General features: G+C 46.2%; 1 protein-coding gene across 2 annotated transcripts in view; it reads right to left on the bottom strand.

Moving 5' to 3' along the window:
- FGF9 (fibroblast growth factor 9) overlaps positions 1 to 24,262 on the bottom strand; it is a 47,138-nt gene extending 22,876 nt beyond the window's left edge. The window contains exons 1-4 of one of the 2 annotated variants that reach the window (XM_066259030.1): positions 24,068 to 24,262; positions 23,685 to 23,966; positions 23,152 to 23,443; positions 13,732 to 13,835 (exon numbers count right to left, since the gene is read on the bottom strand). In XM_066259030.1, coding sequence (XP_066115127.1) covers positions 13,732 to 13,835; positions 23,152 to 23,443; positions 23,685 to 23,708 — 420 coding nt within the window. In that variant the 5' untranslated portion in view covers positions 23,709 to 23,966; positions 24,068 to 24,262. Of the gene's footprint in view, positions 1 to 13,731; positions 13,836 to 23,151; positions 23,444 to 23,684 lie in introns of both variants that reach the window. The other variant, XM_066259028.1, reaches the window with a different exon arrangement.
- Between the last annotated feature and the right edge of the window lie 433 nt (positions 24,263 to 24,695).

The raw sequence follows: 24,695 nt of genomic DNA, 5'->3' as shown, positions 1-24,695 counted from the left end.
AAGGTTGACTACCCCTGGTGTAGAGGAAGGGAAGGAAGGGACGGGAGGAAAAGGAGGGGAGAGGAGGACCAGGAGAATACAAAAAAACCTGGAGTGGAGAGGAAACAGCAATTATGTGAGAGTGCACAGTGCGATGTGGCAGCTAAATAGGCAAAGATTATTCTACTCCAGCAAGGCAAACACAAGATGCCTCACAGGGACAGAGGTGTCTTCGGCATGATTCTGGCAAGTCTGTTCTTGGAATACGGCAGTGAGCTCTGAGTACCTCATCATAAGGGAAAGGCAAATCACATTGGAGATTCAATGAAGAATTACAACAGCAAAAAGGAAGAAGAAGGAGGAGGAGGAGGAGGAGGAGGAGGAGGAGGAGGAGGATGAGGATGAGGAAGGAAGGAAGGAAGGAAGGAAGGAAGGAAGGAAGGAAGGAAGGAAGGAAGGAAGGAAAGAAAGAAAGAAAAAAAGAAAAAAAGAAAGAAAGAAAGAGAAAGTAAGAAAGGAGAGGATCAACTTAGGTCAGGATTTGAAGCACATATAGAGAGCACTAAGGAAGATAGCTCTATGCCTGTTTCCCACCTAGCGCTGTCACCTTTCTGACATTGGGGAAGCCCTCTGAAACAGACAGTTCAGGAACGCCTACCAACGGTGTTCTCAGTACCTGTTGAGATGTGGCTGAGGCCACCAGGTCAACAGCTGCTCATCGTGGGAGGTGAGGATGAGGAGGCCAGGCCATTGCGGAAATTGTCTCCAGATCAGTTACTCCCACTTGGCCCTAAAGGCGCTCAAGGGCACCTCCCAGGCCAGGACACAGCAACTTAGCAGCACCATTCCTAATGGCAAATGAGAAGGGAGGAGCCTCCCAAAGTCAGCAGTGTAGCCTCCAGCAGCAGCTGGGAGAGACAGCAGCAAAGGCAGGACTGTGACAGGCAGTGGAAGTAAAGATGACAAATTCGGGAAACATCTAGCAGCCCATTTCCAAACCCTGTAGCAAAGTTGCATTCTTTCCTGAGAACACCTGCCTGTGTTCCCACTGTGAAAGACCCTGACATTCTTTTCCACCCCTAGAACTGAGCTCCCTCCTTAAAGCCCTCCAAACCCCTTTTTGTATAAATTCTATGGTAAATTTATCGTACTGAATGATAACTCTTGGTTTGCATAGCTGACTCCCCAACAAAGTTACCAGTTCATCTTGAATCACATAAGGAGGCATCATTTGCATTTTTTAAGTCTAGTCAATTCCCATTATCATGATGGTTCTGTTCCAGAGACCCCACAAACATGGAACTAGCAAATACCAAACCACTGCTCCTGAGGGAAACACAGCCCTAGCTTCCTGTCAGTCTCTCACCACAACATCTTGCCAGATAATCAATACATAGCCCTGTTTTGTGTGTGTTTCTGTTTAGGTTAATGTTGTTTCAATGATAATAAATGCACAGGCGACAGTACTGCAACTTGTGCCTGAAAGGATAAATGTGTTTGCTCCATGAGACACATGACAGCCTCCTTGTACTCAGGAACAGACAGCACTCAGCACAACACTGGGGGGGGGGCAGGGGTGTTCAAGCCACAAAGTCACCAACAGAAACACAAAAACGTGGCATTGACTTGATCCTAAAAAGGACGCTTGCTTATCAGAGAGCTGGAACAAGAAGGTAGAGGTCACCTTCCTAGAGGTCATTTTTGGCTTCTCTGTGCATGTTTGCAAATGACCAAAAAAGTACCACAGGAAACATTTTAGGGTTAGTAGATGAAATGGCAATACACAATCAGCAACTAATGGGGATCAACTGTGTGTCTAGCACCTACTACCTGGCACATGTTAGTAAGAGACAACATCAGTCATGTTTGTGGACTTGGCGAAAGCAAGCAAGCATTGGTGTGCTAGTGAGTGAATAAAGGAGTGAGTGTACTGGTGAGTGACTAAAGGAGTGTTCAAGTGAAAGACAGTGAATGTGTCCATGAGTGTAAAAGTGAGTGTGCAAGTGAGTCAAAGAGTGTGCAAGTGAGTGAATGGAAGGGTGAGTGAATGAAGAGTGTGTGTGTGGCTGACTGGAGAGTGAAAGTGAGTGTGCCAGTGAGTGTAAGAGTGTACAAATGAGTTAGCAAGTTTCAGAGTGACTGAGTATGCAAGTGAATGAAGGGGTGAGTGTGCAAATGAAGACTAAGTATGCAAGCGAGTGAGCAAGTACTTGGGTGTGAGCAAGCATGCGTGGGTGACAGAGTGACTGGAGATCACATCCCCTCCTGGATCAGGTTCGCAACAGCATTAATGGGAGGGACTGGGGAGCTCTGCAATTCGAGGGCCACGGGCCCTGGCTGGAGAGCTCAGTTGCAGTTTCAATCCCTGGTCAGGACCCATACAAGAATCAACAAATCAGTGTTTCTTTCTCTCTTTCTCTCTCTCTCCCTCCCTCCCTTCCTGTTTAAATTAATCAATAAAAAAAGAAAAGTCCACAAAATCGGCTGAGCTGAGGAGCGTGTAGGCTCTATGTGACCAACAGTCTATTCTGAGAAAAGGGTGACTTAAGTGGTGAGGTGGAGGTAGGTGAGGAGAGGTGGTCCCAGGAGCTCAGCAGTGCAGATAATCAGAGGAAGCAGAAGCAGAGAGCACCAAGGGGCAGGGAGCTGGGGCCGGCTGCTTCACACATTGTTTTCTATGGGTGGGACTATGTCCAGCAACTCACAAGGTCACTGGATGTCGAGCGTGCAGCGAGGCTCAAAACAGGAAACCAGGGGTCTGCACAGCTAGTAAACTTTATAAAGGAAATGTCACCTAACAGACTGTTCTTTTCAAATGTATACATGATCGGCTCTGTAACTAAGTCACTTAAAATGTCACATGGATTCACAGGAGTTTTTGTCATAAGGTATTTTTTAACCAAAAGACACTAGTTCAATTACTATTGTGTGGGACTCCCTGAAACTCTATCAAAAAGGGAGCCTTACGTGCAAAATGATCAGGAACTACACTGGTCTCTGTGTCCCCTCCTCTAGCCTCAGGTACCTATTCATAAACTAGCTACTGTGAGCGACATCTGCTTGCTCTTCTTTTTACAGAAAACGAGAAATAGGTAATCTGGGATCCCACTGACAACGCAGTCACACAGTCAATATTTACAAAGTGCTGCCTGATCAGGCAGTGGCACAGTGGATAGAGCATCAACCTGGCACGTTGAGTACCAGGTTTGAAACCTGGGGTCGTCAGCTTGAGTGAAGGCGGTTGGAGCTTGAGCACAGGCTCACCAGCTTGAGTGCGGGGTCGCTGGCTTAAGTGTAGGATCAAAGACATGACCCCAAGGTCGCTGGCTTGAACCCAAAGGTCACTGGTTTGAGCAAGGGGTCACTGGTTTGGCTGGAGCCCCCCAGTCAAAGCAATCAATGAACAACTGAGGTGTCACAACTATGAGTTGATGCTTCTCACCTCTCTCCTTTCCTGTCTGTCCCTGTCTGTCTGTCACTCTTTTGTGCAAAAACAAAAAATATTTACTCAGTGCCATTGGCATGCAAGACAAGATTTAAGAACTGGGACGTTAAGTTCCACGGGAAATGAGAGTGAGCATGGCCCTCCCTTTGCAGAACTACCTTTCAGGAAGGTAGTTTTTCTATTAGGGACAGAGAAGAACGTGGTGCCCACCAAGTTTCCACTGCAAGAAAGAGCTTTCCTAAGTGCCTGACTTAGGGCTTCCCCAAACCACTCCCACGCCTTCCCCAGGCAGCAGCCTTCTGAGCAGGCAGCAGTGCAGAACCTGAAAGGTGACAACAGCACAAGCATGAAGGGGGAAGAACAGGGGTCACATGTACACGTTGTGCCCACCTAGAGGGTATTTCTGCTGCAGGACTCCAGATACTGAAGAAAGACACCCCTGAGCATGTTACCTGCTGCCGAGAGAATCCTCCTGCCACCAAAGGGCATGAAGGGCACCCACAGAGCCGTTAGTTATTAAAACTATTTCCTTTTGCTGAGCCTGTAAGCTCATCAGACCTGTGTCCTATGACTTTGGCCATTATTGACCTGGACATGTTAAACATGCCTCAGTCAGTACATGTAGCTACCCCACTAAACAACATAAAGTTAGTGAAAATCAAGTACATTATCTAAAAGATGATGTCCACTAAATAATGGCCAGCGGTATTGATGCTAAAGACGAGTAAACAAACCACCAAACAAAAACCAGGCCACTAGAAAGACAAAAATTGTCCCAAATCATTTCTGTGAAGGAAGTACTAAAATCCTGCTCTAATACGTGGTTAATTTGGCAAAAAATAATAATAATTTTTTATTCAAAAAAATGTATGTCCACTCTTATATGTATATATTGGACATGGTTTACTAATTCAGCCACGTTCAAATCGTAATTTGTCATTTACTATCTGTGTGGCCTCAGTTAATTCACTAGGCACTACACAGTCACTTTCCTCATCTCTAAAACAAGGACACTGTATGAACAAAATCAAATTATATGGTAGAAGACGCTCTTCTAAGGTGTTGCCCTCTTCATCATCAGAGATTACTTAATCCTTTGGTAGTCGGCAATGTTATAGAACAGTGCTGTTACCCAACATTTGTGCTTAAAATCAGTGTCCTCTGAGCACGCCTGCTGTCCAGCAAACAAACGGCCCTCTCCATTTCCTGTATATGAATTCCATTCTGCAGAGACTCTGTGCACAGAACGTGCCCGGACATCTACTACTGTCAAAGTCATCTGAAGGGACACCCACTATGACACCTGACATACCGCTAAGTCTGGAGTGCATGCCATGTGCCCTGGGTCCTGTACCACCAACACAGAGCTTATTCTGCTCAGAGGCAGATTTAACAGCAGGTGCACACGTCCTGGGCCCTGACTTCTGAAGGGTCCCACAAAACCTCAACTTCACGCTTTTTTCTAATGACACCAAGTTTGGTTTCATATGTGCAATTTTAACATTAATAATACAAAAAAACATTAATAGTACATAACATTTTTTTTAATTTAAAAATATAGTTAACATGTATTTTTATTTTCCCTGTCTCTCTCTTTTTCTAAGGGGTCTAATGTTTACTTCTGCACCCGGGGCCTCAATTCCGCTGGTTCCAAGGTCATAGACAGTTGCCACTGCAGAGCACCTAACAGAAGCTACACTTCCCAAAGGGCTCCGTGGCTATACTGCCTGCAGGACACCATAAGCCCTCCTCACTAGGGCTTCCTACCCACCACATGGTGTCCAAAATCAGCCTCTGCAGATCCCAGGAAGACAAAAGACCTAATCTGGGGGCTACAAGGTTTCTACAAGAGCATTTTCACTAGGCCTTCTCATTTCATGAACAAATTAATGGATAGCTTTAAGGCTATCCTAGACACCCCCCCAGATGACCTCCCATCACCAGATACGGCCATCCACGAGGTCAACTGGACTTAAACTTGATTTCAGGGATGACAGGAAAAGGAAACAATATACAGGGAACATCAGTGAAGACCAGAAGATATCATCTGGCCCCCTAGTCACTCAAACAGGAAGTCCCTCTAACAAAATGTTTTCCTGAGGTGCCCGGGGCCAGGTATGCTGGGCCCCAGCATGACAGGCACCCAACCATGTGGTAGCACCTTATTCCCCATAGATAACAGCAACCTCCTCACCAAACCAATCATGCCAATTTGGCTTTTATTGGTCTAATAGGTTAGTGCAGATTTCAATATAGGTTTTGAATTGCCATTGCCAAAGAGGTAGAAGGAGTTTGTGTTTGCCATATTCAAACAATGTAATAAAATCATTTCAGTCAATTTGGGGTTCTAAGGATCTGAGATATTTTTCCTCTTAAAGGGGTGGATATCACCCAGGGTTCCCTTCCCCCCAACATTGCAGAAACACTGCTCAAGGAGCTGGTGGGCTCATGTACCTCTAGCCAGTAAAAACAACCACCTCAACTAATAAATTTTTTTCTAAGACTACACATTTTGCAAATGCAGTCAAAACCCACTAAACTTTGGTTACTGGTAACATGAATTTCCATAAACAGGGACCAACTACATCTCTGGAAATGTCACCAACAGCCCACTAGCAAGCATCTATTTGACAAGCATCTCTGTTGAAATAGTGGTCAGGTTCCTTGAAGAATTAGAGTCCCTATTCTACCACCTACGAGTTCTAGGCTTTGAGCAAGTCACTCAACCTCTCTCTTTCCATTTTACTAGTTAAATGAGATCACTTCTATAGAAACACCGAGCTCTGTTAAGTGGACAACCACATACTAGGTCACATATGAACACATGAAACTCGAATACAGCAGGACCCTGCACACGTGGAGGCCATGACAGGCTGAGTCTCTGGGTCAACAAACCATGTGCCAACCGCCCATCTGTGCACTGCTGGGCCGCCAAGAAATGGAAAGATTATAGAGACAGAGACTCTGACTCCAGAAAAAAAAAAAAGAAAGAAAGAAAAAAAATCCAGTGGGAAAGACTGAGGAATTCAGGTTTCTGGACAGAATATAGTGCAACAAAAGGGACACAGACCAGGAATCTGCATTGTCCTTTTATGTCATACTTTCTAACAGCATTATAGTGTTAGTAAATGTGCTGCCCTTTCTTAGTAAAAAGGTCAAACATTTTGCACTAAATGCAAGTTTTTTGAAGGAAATTGATTTTTTCTTGGTGTTTTTTTTAATGAGATATTTATGAGTCAATTATTCTTGAAGTGTCTTGATAACACTCAGCTAATTTAGATTAAGTCCCTAACAGTAACTATTTGAGCCTTACTTATAGTCCCTTTGATAAGAATAAAAGTGGCAAATTTACAAGACATGGAAACAACCAAAGTACCCCTCTCAATAGAGGACTGCATAAAGAAGATGTAGTACATACAGACAATGGAATACTACTCAGCCATAAGAAATGATGACATATTGTCACTTATGACAATGTGGATGGACCTTAAGAACATTATACTGAGTAAAATAAGTAAATCAGCAAAAGCTAAGAACTATGTGATTTCACACATAGGTGGGATATAAAACTGAGACTCGTGGACATAGTAAAAGTGAAGTGGTTACCAAGGGGAGGGAGTTGTGGGGGAGGGAGGAAGGAAGTAAAGAGGAACAAATGCACAGTGATGAAAAGAATTTGATGTTGGGTGATGGGTATGCAGCACAGTCAGCTGCTTAAAGGCTATAGAGATATTCACTGAAACCCTATGCACTCTTGTAGATCAATGTTATCCCATTAAATTTAATTTCTAAATTTTAAAAAAAAATGTAAACATACTCTAATATTTTAATCCTCTGGCCAACTGTGCACCTGTTTGAATGAGTATGTGTGTGTGTGTGTGAGTGTGTGTGTGTGTGTGTGTGAGAGAGAGAGAGAGAGAGAGAGAGAGAGAGAGAGAGAGAGAAATCTAACAACCTCCCTAAATTCACCAAGGTAAGATATCCTAATCTTTAAATTTTAAGGCTTCTGTGCCCTAAAGTTTAGGCCGGGCCTAAACTGTCTAACACTCCTTTTCTGAGACTCCTATTCACCCCTCAAGATGCAGTTTAAGTGTTACCACCCAAGTTCCCCAAGCAGTTTTACTCAAATACTCTTCTGGGCACCTAAGACACTTCTGCATTCCTCTACTAGAATGTCTTTCACATTGCACTGAACTAATAATTAGTGTATTTCTTCTACCAAATTTTGAGATACTTGTTGCATCATTATGCACTTAAAAGACAGTAGGTATGTTTGTAAATAAATGAACAAAATGAGTGAATGGATGATTAACATAAGATACAATAATCCAACTCCTCCCCAGAGCTAGAAATATTCAGATTTTCCTTAAATCACACATCATGGCCCACAGTAGCGATATAGCTTTCCCTACTTCCACATTCTAATAGGAAAATGAAACTCTATGTATATTTTTCTGACACAATATCCCGATTCACCTATGACCTTTTAAATCTATTCCCAAGGTAAACCTAGAAGCAAAAGAACTACATAAATAAAGACAAAAAACAACCCCAAATGTCCAATCACATTTTTAATTAATTTTTTCTACATTTACATTTACTTCATACAAGTGAACTGCTATTTGTCCAGATCTCCTATTTACCTTCTTTCACATGAGATCAGATGTGTCAAGGTTTCCCCAATATTTAGAAACAAAAGCTCCACTTGAGTTTATTGAGCATGACACAATTGCATACAGGTGAAAATTCTTTGAGCTACAATTCTTAGTTTCATAGAGAATAATTACCCATTTCTTCCTTTCCTTTTTTGAGACTGATCACAATGAAATACGATATTTGGGTCACTATGCATGTGACCCAAAGGTCAATGGACAATGCAGTCCCTGGCCACAGAACAGCATGGATGTCACCCTCATTCTTCCTTTTGCATGCATCAGGTACAGACCACATAAAAAGCAACCTGGCTGCCCACAGAGCTGCCCCTCAGCTCTATGTGTAGGAGGGAAATGTGCCCACAGAACATCACAGGTCAGACAAACAAAACTTTTAAGTGAACCTGAAGAAGCCAGACCATAAGTCCCTGAGATGCTGAGTGGAAAGAGACATCCCAGACAGCTAAGCCAAGCTTTTCATCTTATAGATGAGAGCAAGGACCAACACCTCACTAGCGGCAAACAGAATGAGAACCTAGGTCTCCTCAGTCCTGTTCAAGTGCTCTTATGACCACACTTCCTTTGTCTGAGGCTCAGCCATATCCCCCTGGGCCTGGAAACACCAGGGATGACATGTCACCATCAAATCCAGCGTGGCACTGTTAGATAGCGACTCTTCCTTCCAGGAGAGCCCTAAGTATACATTGACCACAAAACGAGGGCCACACCTATATGTGTAATGAAACATAAGAAGAAAAGCACAATATTTTGTTCCTTTCGATCCAACAAGCATTTATTGAGCACCTATAGTGTACAGGGCCATGGTTACATGTTAGGCAACATTAGGGAATATAGAAATACAATTAGCAGCCCTGACCAGTTGGCTCAGTGGTAGAGCATCAGCCTGGCGTGTGGAAGTTCTGGGTTCGATTCCTGGCCAGGACATGCAGGAGAGGCACCTATCTGCTTCCCCACCCCACTCCCTCTCCTTCCTTTCTATCTCTCTCTTCGCCTCCCGCAACCGAGGCTCCATTGGAGCAAAGTTGGCCCAGGCACTAGAATGGCTCTAGTTACAATGGAGCAATGCCCCAGATGGGCAGAGCATCACCCCCTAGGGGGCTTGCCAGGAGGATCTCAGTTGGGTGCCTGTGGGAGTCTGTCTCTCTGCCTCTCCACTTCTCACTTCAGAAAAATATAAAAATAATAAATAAATAAATAAATAAATAAATAAATGAAATACAATTAGCTACACTGCATACTGCACTGTTACTTGAGTGGCCCTGGAAACGCAGGCAGTGCTACAGGGGCCCAAAGGAAAACACCAGAACTGCTAACCCAAGTAATAGGTTTGAGTTAGGAGGTGCGGTGAAGGTTTTGCAGAAAAGGCAATTACCTTTATCGAATCTTAAAGAAAGAACGCTGCTTCACCAGGCAGGGAGGAGAGAGATGTGCCGGGGCAGGGGCTAACCTGATCACATGTACAAATCAGACAGATTAGCAAGAAGACAACTCTGAGTCCAGGGGAAGGAGGGAAAGTGCAGGGATGGGCACAGCATCCGGGACAGCACTGACAGCATCGCTGAGGAATGCAGGCCCTGACCTTCAAAGGCCAGTGCTGGGAGGGGTCTGAGCAGAAAAGGACACTGGCCTCTGGGTTTTGGATGTAATTCTCCCATTCATGTGGAGAATGAATTGGAGACAGAAGAGGCAGAAGCCACCTAAGATACTTTCCCACAAAGGAAAACACAGTGTGGAAACATGTTCCTTGACACACTTTTTTCCAAGCAGGGGACACACATAAGAAGGTATGCATTTCTCAAGAACAGAAGGAAAAAGAGCGTTTTTTACCTCAATTGTTCCCTTCGCTGTGACAGGGACTATCAGCTAGCCCTGTAGCTGTTTTGCCATGTGGCTGGGAGCGATGGAAGTGAGAAGCCCTATCCTCCATGGGCTCCAAAAGCCCTAAGCGCAGTAGGTGGGAGTCACAGAAAACCTGCCACCATGGGGTCTCCAGCTTTCTACCCCTGGCCACCTTTTCAGGTGCTCCTGTCCCTGGTATTCACTGAGCGCCCAAGCCCTCACTCTGTCCTCAGCCCGTGTTACAGATAGGGCCACCCAGGCAGAAGGGCAGCTGGATGAGAGGACAGGGAGGTGAGGAAGCCACTGGAAGATTCCAGAAGAGACAAGGACAACAAACGAGAGGACCCTGTGCTGAAGACACACTTCCATCTGCTCATAGTCAACCTGCAAACCAGGGGCTGCACGTGATCATCTCATCTGAAAGACAGGTCCTCTCTCTACGGGGGATGGGGTGGGGGCGAGGGACTTCTGGAGGGGTGTGCAAGGCAGTTCCCAGAGCAGGGGACAAACAGTCTGGGCCTCATTTGTGCTGACTTGATTGATCAGCGCATCATTGAAAAATATTTACCTTAATTCATGCTTTATAAACTAACACACCTATGAACTATATCTTACATAAACAATTGTGAAACAATTTAATAGGCATTGTTGAAATCCATACCCAAAAACATTTTTTTGGGCCCTGGCCGGTTGGCTCAGCGGTAGAGCATTGGCCTGGCGTGTGGGGGACCCAGGTTCGATTCCCGGCCAGGGCACATAGGAGAAGCGCCCATTTGCTTCTCCACTCTCCACCCTCCTTCCTCTCTGTCTCTCTCTTCCCCTCCCGCAGCCAAGGCTCCATTGGAGCAAAGATGGCCTGGGCACTGGGGATGGCTCCTTGGCCTCTGCCCCAGGCGCTAGAGTGGCTCTGGTCGCGGCAGAGCATCGCCCCTTGGTGGGCAGAGCATCGCCCCCTGGTGGGCGTGCCGGGTGGATCCCGGTCGGGCGCATGCGGGAGTCTGTCTGTCTCTCCCCGTTTCCAGCTTCAGAAAAATAAAAATTAAAAATTAAAAAAAAAAACAAAACATTTTTTTGGTGGTGGTATATGATTTTAAAAGTTTGGAGATCACTGTGATAAACCACAGTTCCTGCCACCCAACAAAGGTCAGACTGTGTGTCCTACAAACAAAAAGCACATTCAACTGTGACAGATTTAAATCCACATTATATACTTGAAAGTGAAAAAAAAAATTGAGGCAGGACAAAAAGAGAATATCACTTTATAATTAAATATTGAAAAGCTTCCTTAGATCTTGTATCTTTGCACTTAAAGTGTTCACAAAAAGTATTTTAGGAAATAAATAACTTTATCAAAATCAAAAACTGTGTTTTAAAAGCTAAACTGAATCCTCTGCTTAAAAACACAAATTAGGCCCTGGCCAGTTGGTTCAATGGATAGAGTGTTGACCCAGCATGCGGACGTTTGGGGTTCGATCCCCAGTCAGGGCACACAGGAGAAGCAATTATCTGCTTCTCTCCCCCTCTCTCTCCCCCATCTCCCCCTCTTCCCCTCTCATAGCCAGCGGCTCGATTGGCCAGAGCATATCAGCCTCAGGCACTGAGGATAGCTCAGTTGTTTCAAGCATCAGCCCCAGACAGGGGTTGCTGGGTAGATCCCAATTGGGGTACATGTGGAAGTCTGTCTATCTCCACTCCTCTCACTTAAAAAAATATTTAGCCTGACCAGGCAGTGGCACAGTGGATAGAGCATTGGATTAAAACACAGAGAACACAGGTTCAAAACCCCGAGGTTACCAACTTGAGCACGGGATCATCCGGCTTGAGCATGAGCTCACCAGTTTGAGTGGGGTCACTGGCTTCAGCACGGGATCACAGACAAGACCCCACCGTCGCTGGCTTGAGCCCAAAGGTCGCTAGCTAGAACCAAAGGTTGCTGGCTTGGGCAAGGGGTCATTCACGCTGCTCTAGTCCCCCGGTCAAGGCACATATGAGAAAGCAATCATTGAACAACTAAGGTGCCACACGAAGAATTGGTGCTTCTCACCCTTCCTGTCTTTCTGTCCCTATCTGTCCCTCTTTCTGACTCTCTGTCTCTGTCAAAAAAAAAATTTTTTTTTTAATAATCTATTCTCTCCAGGAAGCACTTTTTTAAAAAAAGACTTAAACATCTAACAAAATCAACCAACTCTGATTCAAATTTTACCAGGATAGGAAAACCAGCCTTGTGCCATTAAAAATGGCGTGTACTAGGCCCTAGCTGGTTGGCTCAGTAGTAGAGTGTCGGCCTGGCGTGCAGGAGTCCCGGGTTCGATTCCCAGCCAGGGCACACAGGAGAAGTGCCCATCTGCTTCTCCACCCCTCCCCCTCTCCTTCCTTTCTTTCTCTCTCTTCCCCTCCCATAACCCTCCCGTAACGGAGGCTCCATTGGAGCAAAGATGGCCCGGGGCGCTGGGGATGGCTCCTTGGCCTCTGCCCCAGGCGACAGAGCAACGCCCCGGAGGGGCAGAGCATTGCCCCCTGGTGGGCAGAGCGTTGCCCCCTGGTGGGCGTGGATCCCAGTTGGGCGCATGCGGGAGTCTGTCTGACTGTCTCTCCCCATTTCCAGCTTCAGAGAAATACAAAAAAAAAAAAAGAAAGAAAAAAAAATGGCGTGTACTACATTCAAAGTACATAGGCCATATTTTATCATCATCTGGAGTTTTTGGGTGAAAGTTTGATACTATTTCCAACCCTTGTACACACACACATACATCTTTATCAGTATGTGGACAGAAAAGGAGCTATCTACAGAAAATTTCTCCTAGTTCTACATGCATGTGCCCTTCATTTCTGTCGAGAGAGGACTACAGAACTTCTCCCACTCTGGGTTTCTGTTCATTTTCAACCTTTTGTAGATTCTAATCCAAGTTCTCATATGGCAGGGAATGTAGACTAAAATTCCCACATGACCATCCATAAGGGGAATGAAAAACTAAAGGTTGACTTCACTACAAGTTTTGTGTTGAAAACTCATGTATATAGTATAGAGTAGTTCATAATCTATTATTCATATTCATGTGCTTAGCAAAAATGTATTAAATACCCACTGTCTTGTGTTTTAGATGCTGTGCCAGCACCAGTAAAAAGATATAAAGCTGCCACCTCTGAAACCGAAGCAGAATCAGAGACTCTGTCTGGTACACTACTGTCCTTAGAACAGTGCCTGGCACCTGGCAGCTCCCATCAATACTGCCCTCCCCCAAGCAGCCCACCACCCATGGAGATGAGAAGTGAGGGGAAAAAAGAAACTCAATCCTTGTAAAGAATTATAATATATTTATACTCTCATTCACATACAAGGATCTCTGACGACAATTTCTATCTCCATTCTGTCCCCACAATGAAAATCTCATGTAGTGCAAAGAAAGGGTTTGTATCCCTACCTGGTCTATTTTTAGTTTTAATTACAATGCTTAGCAAAGCTTGGGAGAAGATAATTTTGACTCATTTTGAAAATAACTACCAATCCGTATAAGACGATGATATTTTTCACACGTAAATATTTTTTTTACATGCTTGATAACAAAAATGGTTTGGCATAGGAATAATGCATTTTCTTAGAAATTTTAATCCTAATGATAATCCAGGACTGATATCTATTAATAAAAACAAGATGATATGCTTCAAGAGAAAAAGCAAAAGCTTACACTCTCCTCCCCAAGAGACTGGGTCTCATCTGGGCTATTAAGAACCAAGAGAAAGTGCATTCAAGCCAACGTGAGACATGAAGGTTGGGATGTCTTTTCCTGTACTTACTGATCCATACAGCTCCCCCTTCTCATTCATGCCGAGGTAGAGTCCACTGTCCACACCTCGAATGCTGACCAGGCCCACGGCTATGCTGATAAATTCCAGAATGCCTGAGAGACAAAGGGCAGAGGGTGAAGGACAGGTCAGCGCACAGAGAAATTGCCTTGAAGTCTCAGCATCACTACAGGTTTCAGGAAGGACCAAGCCTGCTCCCAGCTGGACAATCTCACACTCCTCAAGGAAGTGTCTTCTCTTAAAAACTGCTTCAAAGAACTGACTCTTACGACAACGGCACAAAACATACATATCAACATGATGCACAACGTTTTAAAAATAAAGAGCTAGCATTTACATAACATGCTGGGAAGGGATATGACATAAAACCAGTGTGCATGTTTTAATTAACCTAAAAAAGCATAATTAAGAGAACAATCATGCAGTTTTACTTCCAGTTGATAAAAGTGAAATTGAGCATTTCTGTTTGGAAAATTTCCCTTCAGGGAAGGGCCTTATGTACCCCAAAGTAAGAGTATGAGGTGCTAACTTGGTTTACACAGAAAGTTGTCAGTTCACTATGGTATAACTGTATTGCACTTAATCTAGAACACTAAAATAGCCTACACACATCCCAAATATCTCTGCCTAAACAAAGTATTTATTTTTGCTGTAATTATCTAAGCCTCATGGAGGTAGTTAAGTAATTAGGATAACACAATATTCTTGGGGAGAAAAATGCAGGTTCCAAAAAAATACTCTTAACTTAAAATAGTCATGAATAAACCATACCCCCAAAACAAATCAACATAATGATCTTTTTTATATCCTTCTTTGTACTCACTTACCTCACTAAGAGTAACAACACCTAAGTTGGGCATAAATCCAGAATTTTGTGACCATAGAACAGCAGCTTCCATTTCTCTAACTATATTATATTGTTGTTTTAACATGATTACCCAAAAGGATATTTGGGGCAATTCTAGTATCACTTGTGCTTACCTGTTTTTCTAAATTTTGTTAAAAGTGTTAGACTTTGTAAAAACCTCGCAATAGTGCATACCAAATATTGAGGGGGTTTTTAAATCTTCAAATGTTGAAAAATTTTAGTTTAGAAAAAAACAAGAATAACATTGGCCTATAGTTAGTCTCATGTGACTAATGAAAAAGCACACTTACATGGATTTTTTTTAAACAGTTAATTTTTCAAGTCCTAAAATAGGCTGTGCTGCAATGAAAAGAGGACATGACAATCGCATGGTGACAAAAGGAGGTTAGACTCTGGGTGGGAGCACACAGCACAGTGTACAGGTGATATGTTACAGGGCTATACACCTGATATCTATAGAAAGTTATTAACCAGCATCACCCTAATGAAGTCAATTTAAAAACAAACACATGAACTAAATGAATATAATAAGCAAAGGGTTGCAAGGCAATGTGAAAGACCAGAGATACTTCTTAATAAAGGGCTATTCCTAATTATTTTATAAACACAGAATGCAACGAATATCTTGTGTCTACAATTCACAGATTATTTTTCTGGACCTGCAAAACTATTTATTTTCATTGAATGAGAAATATGGTGTGGAAAAATAGAAAGAAAAATTAAAAATTATATTTTGGATCTGATACTCTGTGACTCTATCATGAAAGATACACCAAAAATAAACAAGTTTATTAATAGACTTTCCTACCTCACAAAGCAAATGGAAAGATAAATAAGGCAATATTTCCATGAGACTCATTTCACCCTTATTGATGCAATCAGTTTGTTTTATTGTACTATTTCTAACTTTTATGGTTGAAAATAATTTAAATTATAGCATTTAATTACTTTTAGGAGTCACATACGTTTGAATCTCTTTTAGCTACTTGAAAACACAGCACAATATATGTCACAGTTATCTTAAAATTAGTGTCAGGAACTCATTAATGTCCAATTGCCCAATAAAATAAAAGACAAGAAACATTCTGTCCCCTTGGAAGGCTGGCCAATTAGGGAAACAGGGAAAGGCTTAATCACAAAACTAAAAAATACTTATCTTAAAAAGGTATCTAGTGACCTTTCCTCTTGCCCTAGACAGGAGGCAGCTCTGAGAACTAATAATGAATATTGGCCAATGGTGATCATCAGGCCCAATAGGGTGTATGTGACCTCACAAAACCATGTGAGAATAATAACAATGACAATCTAACAGACCACTTGAGAATTTAGTCCAGGGGTCTCCAACTCGCGGCCCGCCGAACAATTTTGTGCGGTCCGCAGACTAATCCACGGGCTTACTTAATTTTATCCAAAATATTTTGAACTTCATGGATTAGTCTGTGGGCTGCACAAAATTGTTCAGCGGGCCACATGCGGCCCGCGGGCCGCGAGTTTGAGACCCCTGATTTAGTCTGTGCCAAATGAGAGGCCTTTTCTCATTCAATCCTCAGACTAGACCCATTCATTACAATATTTTAATCCCCAGTTTACAAGTGGGGACACTGAGGTTTAAGGGTATTAAATAACTTGCCCCCAAACAACCAGATTCCAAAACCTCTCTACTCATCTATTACACACATTTTACCATTGGTTTTACCTTTTTTTTTTCATGGATCCATGATTTCTGTATCATTTTTATATCTTTATTCCATGACTAGTGACTAGAAGATGCTGCCTAGGTCAAACTCCAAAGACTCCATGGGCAGAACAAGGAGCAGCAGAAGCACTGAGTACAGGTGAGTCACTGGGACTGTGTCTCTCCTCACACAGCCCTTGGGAAGGTAGGTATGTCTCATGTGTGTAGACCAGTGGTTTTCAACCTTTTTACACTTAGGAACCAGTGACCTAGCTGGCCAGAAATGGAAACAAGCAACTGATAAAGTTTTATCTTACCACACATAACAGGGGCCACACAGCACAAGCTGGTGCTTGATTTCTGAACTCCACATGTACGACACATTGAATATTACATCAGTTTGCCCAAATGCTTTTTGCCTATTGTGCATGATTTGTAAATGCTCTGGATGGTGCAAAAAGTAGTTCAAACAAGCCTGCAAGTTCCAAAGATATCTAAGACAACTTCAGTAGTATTTTCATTGATGATATAGGCTGATAAGTGGCCATCACCCTGAGCATAAGCAGGTGGGGGTCTATAATCTTCATATGACCTCAGGGTGATTAACTCTTTCCCCAACCGGCACAAAATTTCTGGTGGACTGGCAGTTGAAAAACACTGGTGTAGAGTATTTGCTCAAATCATTTATGTGTACATAACTTCCATTAAAGTACTTAAGGTCTGAGGTTATTATTACATACTCTGAAAATGAAACTATTAAGGTACCTATCTTGTTTCTTTTCTCTCAAGATAACTAATTCATTGCTTTGACTTATTCAATCAACAAACTGTTAGTAACTATTGTAAGCCAAGCACCAGGCCATCTGTTTAGTATAAAAGGATGAGTAAGATACAGCCCAGGCCCTATAACCTCAAAGGCCTCATTGCATGGCAGGAAGGATGAATAAGCAGGTGAATATAATAGCAATGTGGTAAATGCAATGAGAGCAGCTGTTTAGGGAATGGTCAGTGTTCAGAGATGGGGCTAGGAAGGGAAGTCAGAGGGGCTTCCTTAAAGAAATAGGACCTAGGACAAGCCTCTGAGGCGCTTACCATGTGAAAAAGAACTGCCTATCTAGTGACCCAGGTGGGAAAGATTTTATGACCTTAAACACCATCCATATCTCTGCAGCTCCTCAGAAAGTAAATGCCTCAAAAAAACAACCCAGCTTTTCATGAGGTCACCTCAGCACTCTGAGAGCCAGTGGAACACCCAAACATTTGAGTCACAGCCACTCCCCCAGGTCAGAAACACCTGGCCACCTGGCAACAAGATCTATATACACACACACAAGCCAGACTGGAATCCTTACCATTAATTTATAGTGCTATCTTGTCCCCAGTGAACCCTATAACCTCAGCCAGGTCAATTTACCTGTCTATTGGCCTCAGCCAGAGCCAAAAATGAGTGCAGCCCTTACCCCTGTTATCTGTTTGTATGTGTATGCAGCACATAGCAGGCTCAGGAAAAGGTCTCTGTATAGAAACATTAAAATACTTAATGATCAACAGGAGAGAAGGAAAAGGAGAAAAAATCAAGGAATAGAAGGAGACCCTGGCTGGTTGGCTCAGTGGTAGAGCATCAGCCCGGTGTGTGGATGTCCTGGGTTCAATCCCCAGTCAGGACACACAGGAAAAGCAACCCTCTGCTTCTCCACCCCTCCCCCTCTCTCACTTCTCTCTCTCTCTCTTTTCCCCTTCTACAGCCATGGCTTAATTGGAGCTAGCTGGCCCCAAGCACTGAGGATGACTCCATGGCCTCAGCCTCAGGCACTAAAAAGAGCTCAGTTGTTGAGCAACTGAGCAATGCACCGGATGGGCAGAGCATCTCCCTCTAGTGAGCTTGCAGGATGGATCACAGTTGGGGTGTGTACCGGAGACTGCCTCTCTGCCTCTCCACCTCTCACTGAATAAAAAGAATAGAGAGAGAAGAGAAGGAAGGGAGGGAAGGAGGGAGGAAATGATAGCATTGTACCTTTGTACTTAAAATTAAAACTGTGACCCTCCCATGTACATCATGGTGGCCTGTCTCTCCTCTTAGTTATACATCTGCAAGTAATGAGTACTGATGGAGATACATGGGAAGCACAGGTCCATGCTTAGTGTCTCTAGGCAATTTCCTTTCACAGCAGTCAAGAGTTCCCAATGAGGATGAGCTCCCTGGGTTCCAGAGGGTCTTATGCTGTCCAAGGTCATCCCTGGTCCACAAGAGGTCAGGTCAGTTCCTGGGACCATTTCAGGAAAAATATCACACCAGACATTCACCCTTGGCTCCAGACTCAGTAGGTAATCGTGATCAGCCCAGAACTCTGTGTGAATGGACAATTAACCAAAAGCTGGCCCAGTTCCCAAGAGCCTGCATTGGGCCTCACCTCCAAGGCCATAACAAGGCCAGTCCTGGGCAGTGGAAGGGTGGGCAGAGCCTGCTTCACTACAGCCCATGTTAAACAGCCCTCTAGCCTAAAAGGCCCAACACTTAACAGAGATGCATTCTTCAGAGGACAAGAATGTGTGCAGACTGTGGAGAGAAGCATGACATGAGGCTTTTGAAAACAGATGAAGCCCCCCAGCACCACCCATACTACAGAGAGTTCTCTGCTCAGCCAGTAGCCCACACCAGGGCTTCCCAGTCATTCATCTCAGGGCCTACATCCCAGAAAGTTCAGTCAGCCGCAACTCAAGCAAATCCCAAAGTTATTTAAGAAATGACTGAGTGGCAGTTATAATCCCACCAATTTTTCAAGAATCTTGGCCAATCCTGAAAACCACTCCTTAAATAAGTCTTTCCCTTAGTGATATGTTGAAGAGGCAGATAAACAGAATTTTTTTTAAGTGCAAAAACCCTGGAAATAAGATTGCTTTAACCTCTTTCTTTTTTTAATCATGCTAATGTTTTTTCCCTCTAGTACCAACTTCCACCTGACACCTGGCTCCTTTGAAGTATAGCCCCAGTTCGGGTGTTTATCCGGGGTCCTTGTAGGGCCACCATGCCAGGCCACAAGGCACAGTCAGAGAAGCGGCCATCTGTCTGCCACGGCCAGTGTCAACCACTCAGGCTTGCTTCCCTGTGCAAGTAAAATAGAGGATGGGGCCCAATGCTCACTTTCTTACTCTTCTCTGTGACCATTTTCTCAAGTGATATTCTGGTTTTTTGTTTGTTTCTTTGTTTGTTTGTTTGTTTGTTTGCCTAGCAAGTGCTTTAAAGAGAAAAAAAAAAGATAGGAAATAAAATGTCCGGCTCCCCCAGCCTGGACTCCGCAGACATAATCCCTAATTCCTTATCTCCACACCACTGCCCCCAAAGAGAGGAACATAGCGCTCCTCGAAGATCTCCCCTAAATTGTCACCGCAGCAGCCACTGCTGGGATAATGGTGAGATCCCAACCCCCATGTCCCCTGCACTGCCGATGCTTTGTCACCGCCAGGCTCGTCCTAAACCGCAGTCACCTGCGGGGAGGGGGAAGGTCACTTGCTAGCACATTTATCCAAGTGGAAGATGCACCTTCTCTATTTATAAAGGTATACACCAGCCCACCCTTGCCCCATGGCTACTCTTTTTCTAGCGGCTGGGAGGAGGCACTGAGGGTAAAGACGCTGTACCCTGAAGGGAGTGGGACCAAGGCTCAAAGAGGTGGTAAGCGGGTGCCAGGTGTGACGTGCTGCCGCAGCCGCCCACCCGCCGTGGGGTCCTAGCGCCGCTGGGCTCCTCGGGCGGGGCTGCGCAACCTGGCAGGAGGCGCTGCTCGCACCACCGCGCTGCAGAGGTTGCTAATATTGGGTCCTGCCGCAGCGGTAGCAGCGGGAGACCGCAACACTGCTGTCACCCCAGAGGCCGTTCTCACTGCAATCCGATGGAAGATTTAAATAACCCTCTCTCCCTGCCCCATTGCGCAACACCACTCACTCAGTTCCATCCAAGCCAACGAGAGAGAGAGAGAGAGAGAGAGAGAGAGAGAGAGAGAGAGAGAGAGAGGCACTGCTGAGGGCCAGGCGCGCCCTTCCCCCGCCAGCGGCTCCTGCCGACCCTCCGGCTCCCAGCTCCGCGCCCTCCACCAGGACCCCTGCCCTCTGCGGCCTCCGCTCCCCGCCTCCCATACACAATACCCCTGCCAAACGGGTCAACAGTGCCCAGTGAATCTAAAAAGTAGAGATGTCATTTCCTTGGCGACACCTTTCTCCAACCTCTAAGATGGGGGATGAGGGGGAGTGTCAAGGTCTAGTGTTTTTTGTTGTTGTTTTAAGGTCTTTATTCAGCCGCTGCACCAGCAGTCCTTGTCAGCAGACCTCAGAACGCGTTTCTGGGTCCTCGCCACCCTCGTGGTCCCCACCTTTCCTCCTCTGCATCTTCTTCTCCCAGTGGCCGTTCCTGTATTTCTAATGGCCCGACTGCATGCAGTAAATATATTACCCTAAAAGTAACTGCACTAAAATAATAATAAAAGGCTGGGAGTGTCGGGGAGCCCCACCGGCACATCCCATACTCTCTTCACACCGGGCCAAGGGGCCCCTCCAACACCTGGCTAGCCAGTTCATACAATGCAGCCCGCCCTGTCCCGCCGGTGTACCCCCGCGGCGCCCCGGGCTCCCCACGCAGGAGGCTGGCCCACCCGGGCGCTGGAACGCTGGCCGTAAGCTGGGCTCCGGGAAACAGTTAACAATAGCTCTCCGCCGTTCCGCCCGCCTCTGCTGGCCTTTGTCCCCCACCCTTTTCCTAGTGCTCCGGCCTTGCAGGGCTGGGGCCCGACCCACCTCCGGACCACCGCGGAGCCCAGCGACTCTCCGAGCCCGGCCTGTGTGCTTCCAAAAGAGGTTGAAAGATCCGAGACAGGACGGGGGAGGTCCGGTTCCGATCTCCAGCCAGTCCTTAATCCTGCCACCAACACTTTCGCTGCGGCGCGCGCCTCCAGCGGTTCCCACACCAAAAATCACCGCGCAATCAGGGCGGCAACTGTGAGCCCCGCGGACCCACCTCACACACACACACACACACACACACACACACACACAAAGAAACAAAGGGGTTCAACATGGGCCAAAAACCTGGTTCCCCATAAGAGCTCGAGCCACGGCTCGCAGCGCCCAGACAAGAGTCCAAAGTCCCCGCACACCGCAGGGCGCACCAGCCAGAGAGAGTGCCGGACGTGGAGCGCGTTAGGACCGCGCGGAGCTGGCCCGGCGACCGTCGAAAGCGCCACCGGCTGAGGCTAAGGAGCCGACACCTGCCGAACGAGAGCGCGAGGACTTCGCTTGACTGGCCGGCGCTCGGAGTAGCCTGCCCCAGCCGCTCGCCCCAGCAGGCGTGGCCCGACACAGGGCTGCCGCTGCGACCCTGACACTCTTGTGGTCCCACCCACTGAACCCATCGCCCGTGTCCTCCCGTCCTCGCGCGAACGTTGGGCACGGTGGCAACCCCTACAGCACCCCAAGGCAACTTATAAAGTTTTGTCTTCGCTGTTCAACTACCGGAGCTGCGTCCGCTTGCGGGGGAAGGGTTGCGGGGGGGGGGGATATATTTTGACTGAACAACGGCAAAGCCAAGACTTTTTGGGTTTTGTTTGTTTTAAGACGGCCAGGAATATATGCAGTAGTAGGTTTAGCTTGGGGCTGAGGCTCGGGTGGGGTTGGGGACAAAGGGAGAAAATACTAGGCCATCCCATCCCAGGCCTGAATCCTGCTAGCCGTCTGGCTTCATCTACAGCCCCTGAACCTAAAACAGATAGTTTAGATTGTGGTCAACATCTGGCACGAAAGCTTGAGGGAGAAAATCACCGCGGGACTTTGTTTTTTACGACCCACTTTAAGTGTTGTCAGGTGGGTCCACTCAGAAGTTAACTCCTTCCAACAGTCTGGTTGCCCAAACTGGCGCTTTTATTTCTTGTTTTAATTTTTTTCCTCTTTTGTGTATGGGAAAAAAACCCAGAGTCTCCGACCACCACCTGGACTGTGCTGGCTGTTGGGCTCAGGGTGGCCCAGAGGGCATGTGTGTGCAGGCAGAAAGGGTGGGTCACCAGCCCTCCGGGTCTGCAGCCTCCATGCTGAGTCACAAGTACCCTCCTGGGGGAGTGAAACCCTCAGAATTGAATGCTCTTTAGAATTAACTAGCAGCTTTTGCACTCGCGTAGACACACCAGTAAACCACTCAGGAATCCCATGCAGGCAGTAAACCACTATGGAAATTGCAGAGCACCGGTGGTAACTTGATGGCTAGAAGGACAAGAGCGCCCAGTGAGCAACCTGCCCCTTACCAAATCTAGTATGTGACTTCAATCCTCCCAATAGAGCACTCAACCAGCAAGCCTCACCCAAGGGGTTCAGACCCTCACAGTGGTAATCAATAAATTCCATTTACAATTCAAGCAGGATACTTGTTTGAGGAAAGAGGGAAAGGGCAAAAACTTCATTGGGGCGCCAGATTATAACAACCCCTGCCTTCAGGAAAATGCCCTCTTAAATTCTCAGTAGTTACTGATTAAAGATTTCAATTCCTGGATTGGTCCATCCAAAAATAAAGAAAAAACAAAACCTTCCTAAACCCAATCTTCCCAGGTATCTGCTACAAAGGAAGGAAGGATTTGTGTGATATTTATAAAGCATGTCCTTCTTTAAAAAAAAAAAAAAAGCCTTTCACTATAGAGTTGCATCAGTGCCAGCCGCAGACCTGCAATTCCGGAGGCCTTTTCTTATTTTTTTTTTTCTTTTTTTGGCTTGCAAGACAGAGGCAGAAAGAGAGAGAAACCCTTCCCGAACCCCCGTCCAGCCACCCCCTTCTTGGTAGTTATAATCCCGACCAGTCACGGTGAGGACACCAGGGTGTTAATGGTATACCTACCGAATCGGCTGTGGTCTTTCCTGGTTCCCTGGATAGTACCATTGGGGAAGATTTCCAAATGAAATCCAGTCCTGCAGTAGAGCTGCCTCCGCCTGAGAATTCCCTTTAAATGATCCAAGTCCGTGACTGCCGGTCCCCGGGGAAGCCCCCCTGCTTCGGACTGACCCAGGTGGTCACTTAGCAAGACCGGGCTGTCCACCGGCGGCAACACGGGCACATTCCCAAACGGTACTGCATCCTGCACACCGAAATAGTTCCCAACTTCACCTAAGGGAGCCATCAGAAGGCTGGGCTGTGGAGCACAGGGATAAACAATAATGATGGTGCCAACCCGGGAGATCTTAGGCGAGGTATATCCAACTCCCCTCCCTTACTGCGGTTGCAGAGAGAGAGCGAGAGAGAGAGAAAGAGAGGGGGGAAATGTTCTTTTCTTCAATCCATGAAATGCATAAATAAAAGTAATCTGCCGTTTCACTAGCACAGGTTCAAGGTCAAACCACTAACAGCCTAAGAAACCAGAGCCGTATACTCACACACTGACATACTGATAAACACATCTATGTATCTCTATGGATAGGGCCCCGGCTCCTAGCAGGCAGGAAGGTCTGCATCCCAGCCGGTCGTCATACGGGTATAATAATTCCGTAGTTTCTCCATTTGGTTCCAGATCAGAATGACCATAGCAACTTCAATGCCTAGGCGTTATTATAGGATTTTTAAGATGCACGGGCTACGTCAGAATCCACGGGTCCTGACTCCGGGAAAGGCATGCGCCGTTTTTACTCTAACCGACTCTGCAGACATCAGCAGGAATCCTTCCAGGGTGGAAAAAAAAAAAAAAAAATCTCACGTTCGTGGCCGCTACGCTCTCCCCTCCCGGTCCCCCCTCCCCCCCAAAAAAAATCAATAATAATACAATAAAACAAAAAAGAAGAAAACTTTAGGCATCCAAAGCCGGAATCCAGAGTGCGGCAGCTCGGCGGAGGTCCATTGGTTCAGCGCGGACGGGCGGCGGCGAGCGAGGGAGCTGCGTCCGGAGATCGCGTGCGCCCTGCGGCCGCGAACAGGTGTTGCCGCCCGGGCTCCAGCCTGGTGACGGGCGGAGCGCTAGTCCTGCGCAGCCCCGCCGGCGCGCAGAGTGGCGCAGCGGCGGCATTGGGCCGGGTTTAAGGTAGCGCCGCACCGCCCGCGCGTCCCGCGGTCCTAGCGCCTGCCCCTCCGCGACGCGCTGCGGCAGGCCCAGGGCAGCCAGCTAGGCGCGACCTCCTGGGAACGCCGGGGGACCCCGCGTTACAAAGACGCCCAAACTGAGGCAGGGGACGCAAGCCCCGAGACTCTCAAGGTCTCCTGCAGAACAGGGTCCCGGACTCCGATGCCTGGCTCGGTGTACTGATGAAGATTCACACTGGAGTGGAAAAGTAGTTTTGCGTGAATTCTAATGTTGAGTTAAAAATACAACTTTAGTTGAGAGTTGGAGGGAAGTAGGGCTAATGTAATGACACTGAATGGACATGGCCGTTTCTCCTTCATTCCCCTGCCCAGGG

Source organism: Saccopteryx bilineata, chromosome 2, assembly GCF_036850765.1.
Source record: "Saccopteryx bilineata isolate mSacBil1 chromosome 2, mSacBil1_pri_phased_curated, whole genome shotgun sequence".
Classification (NCBI taxonomy): domain Eukaryota; kingdom Metazoa; phylum Chordata; class Mammalia; order Chiroptera; family Emballonuridae; genus Saccopteryx; species Saccopteryx bilineata.
Note: the sequence above shows the minus strand (reverse complement) of the source record. Positions and strands in the feature narration are given on the sequence as shown.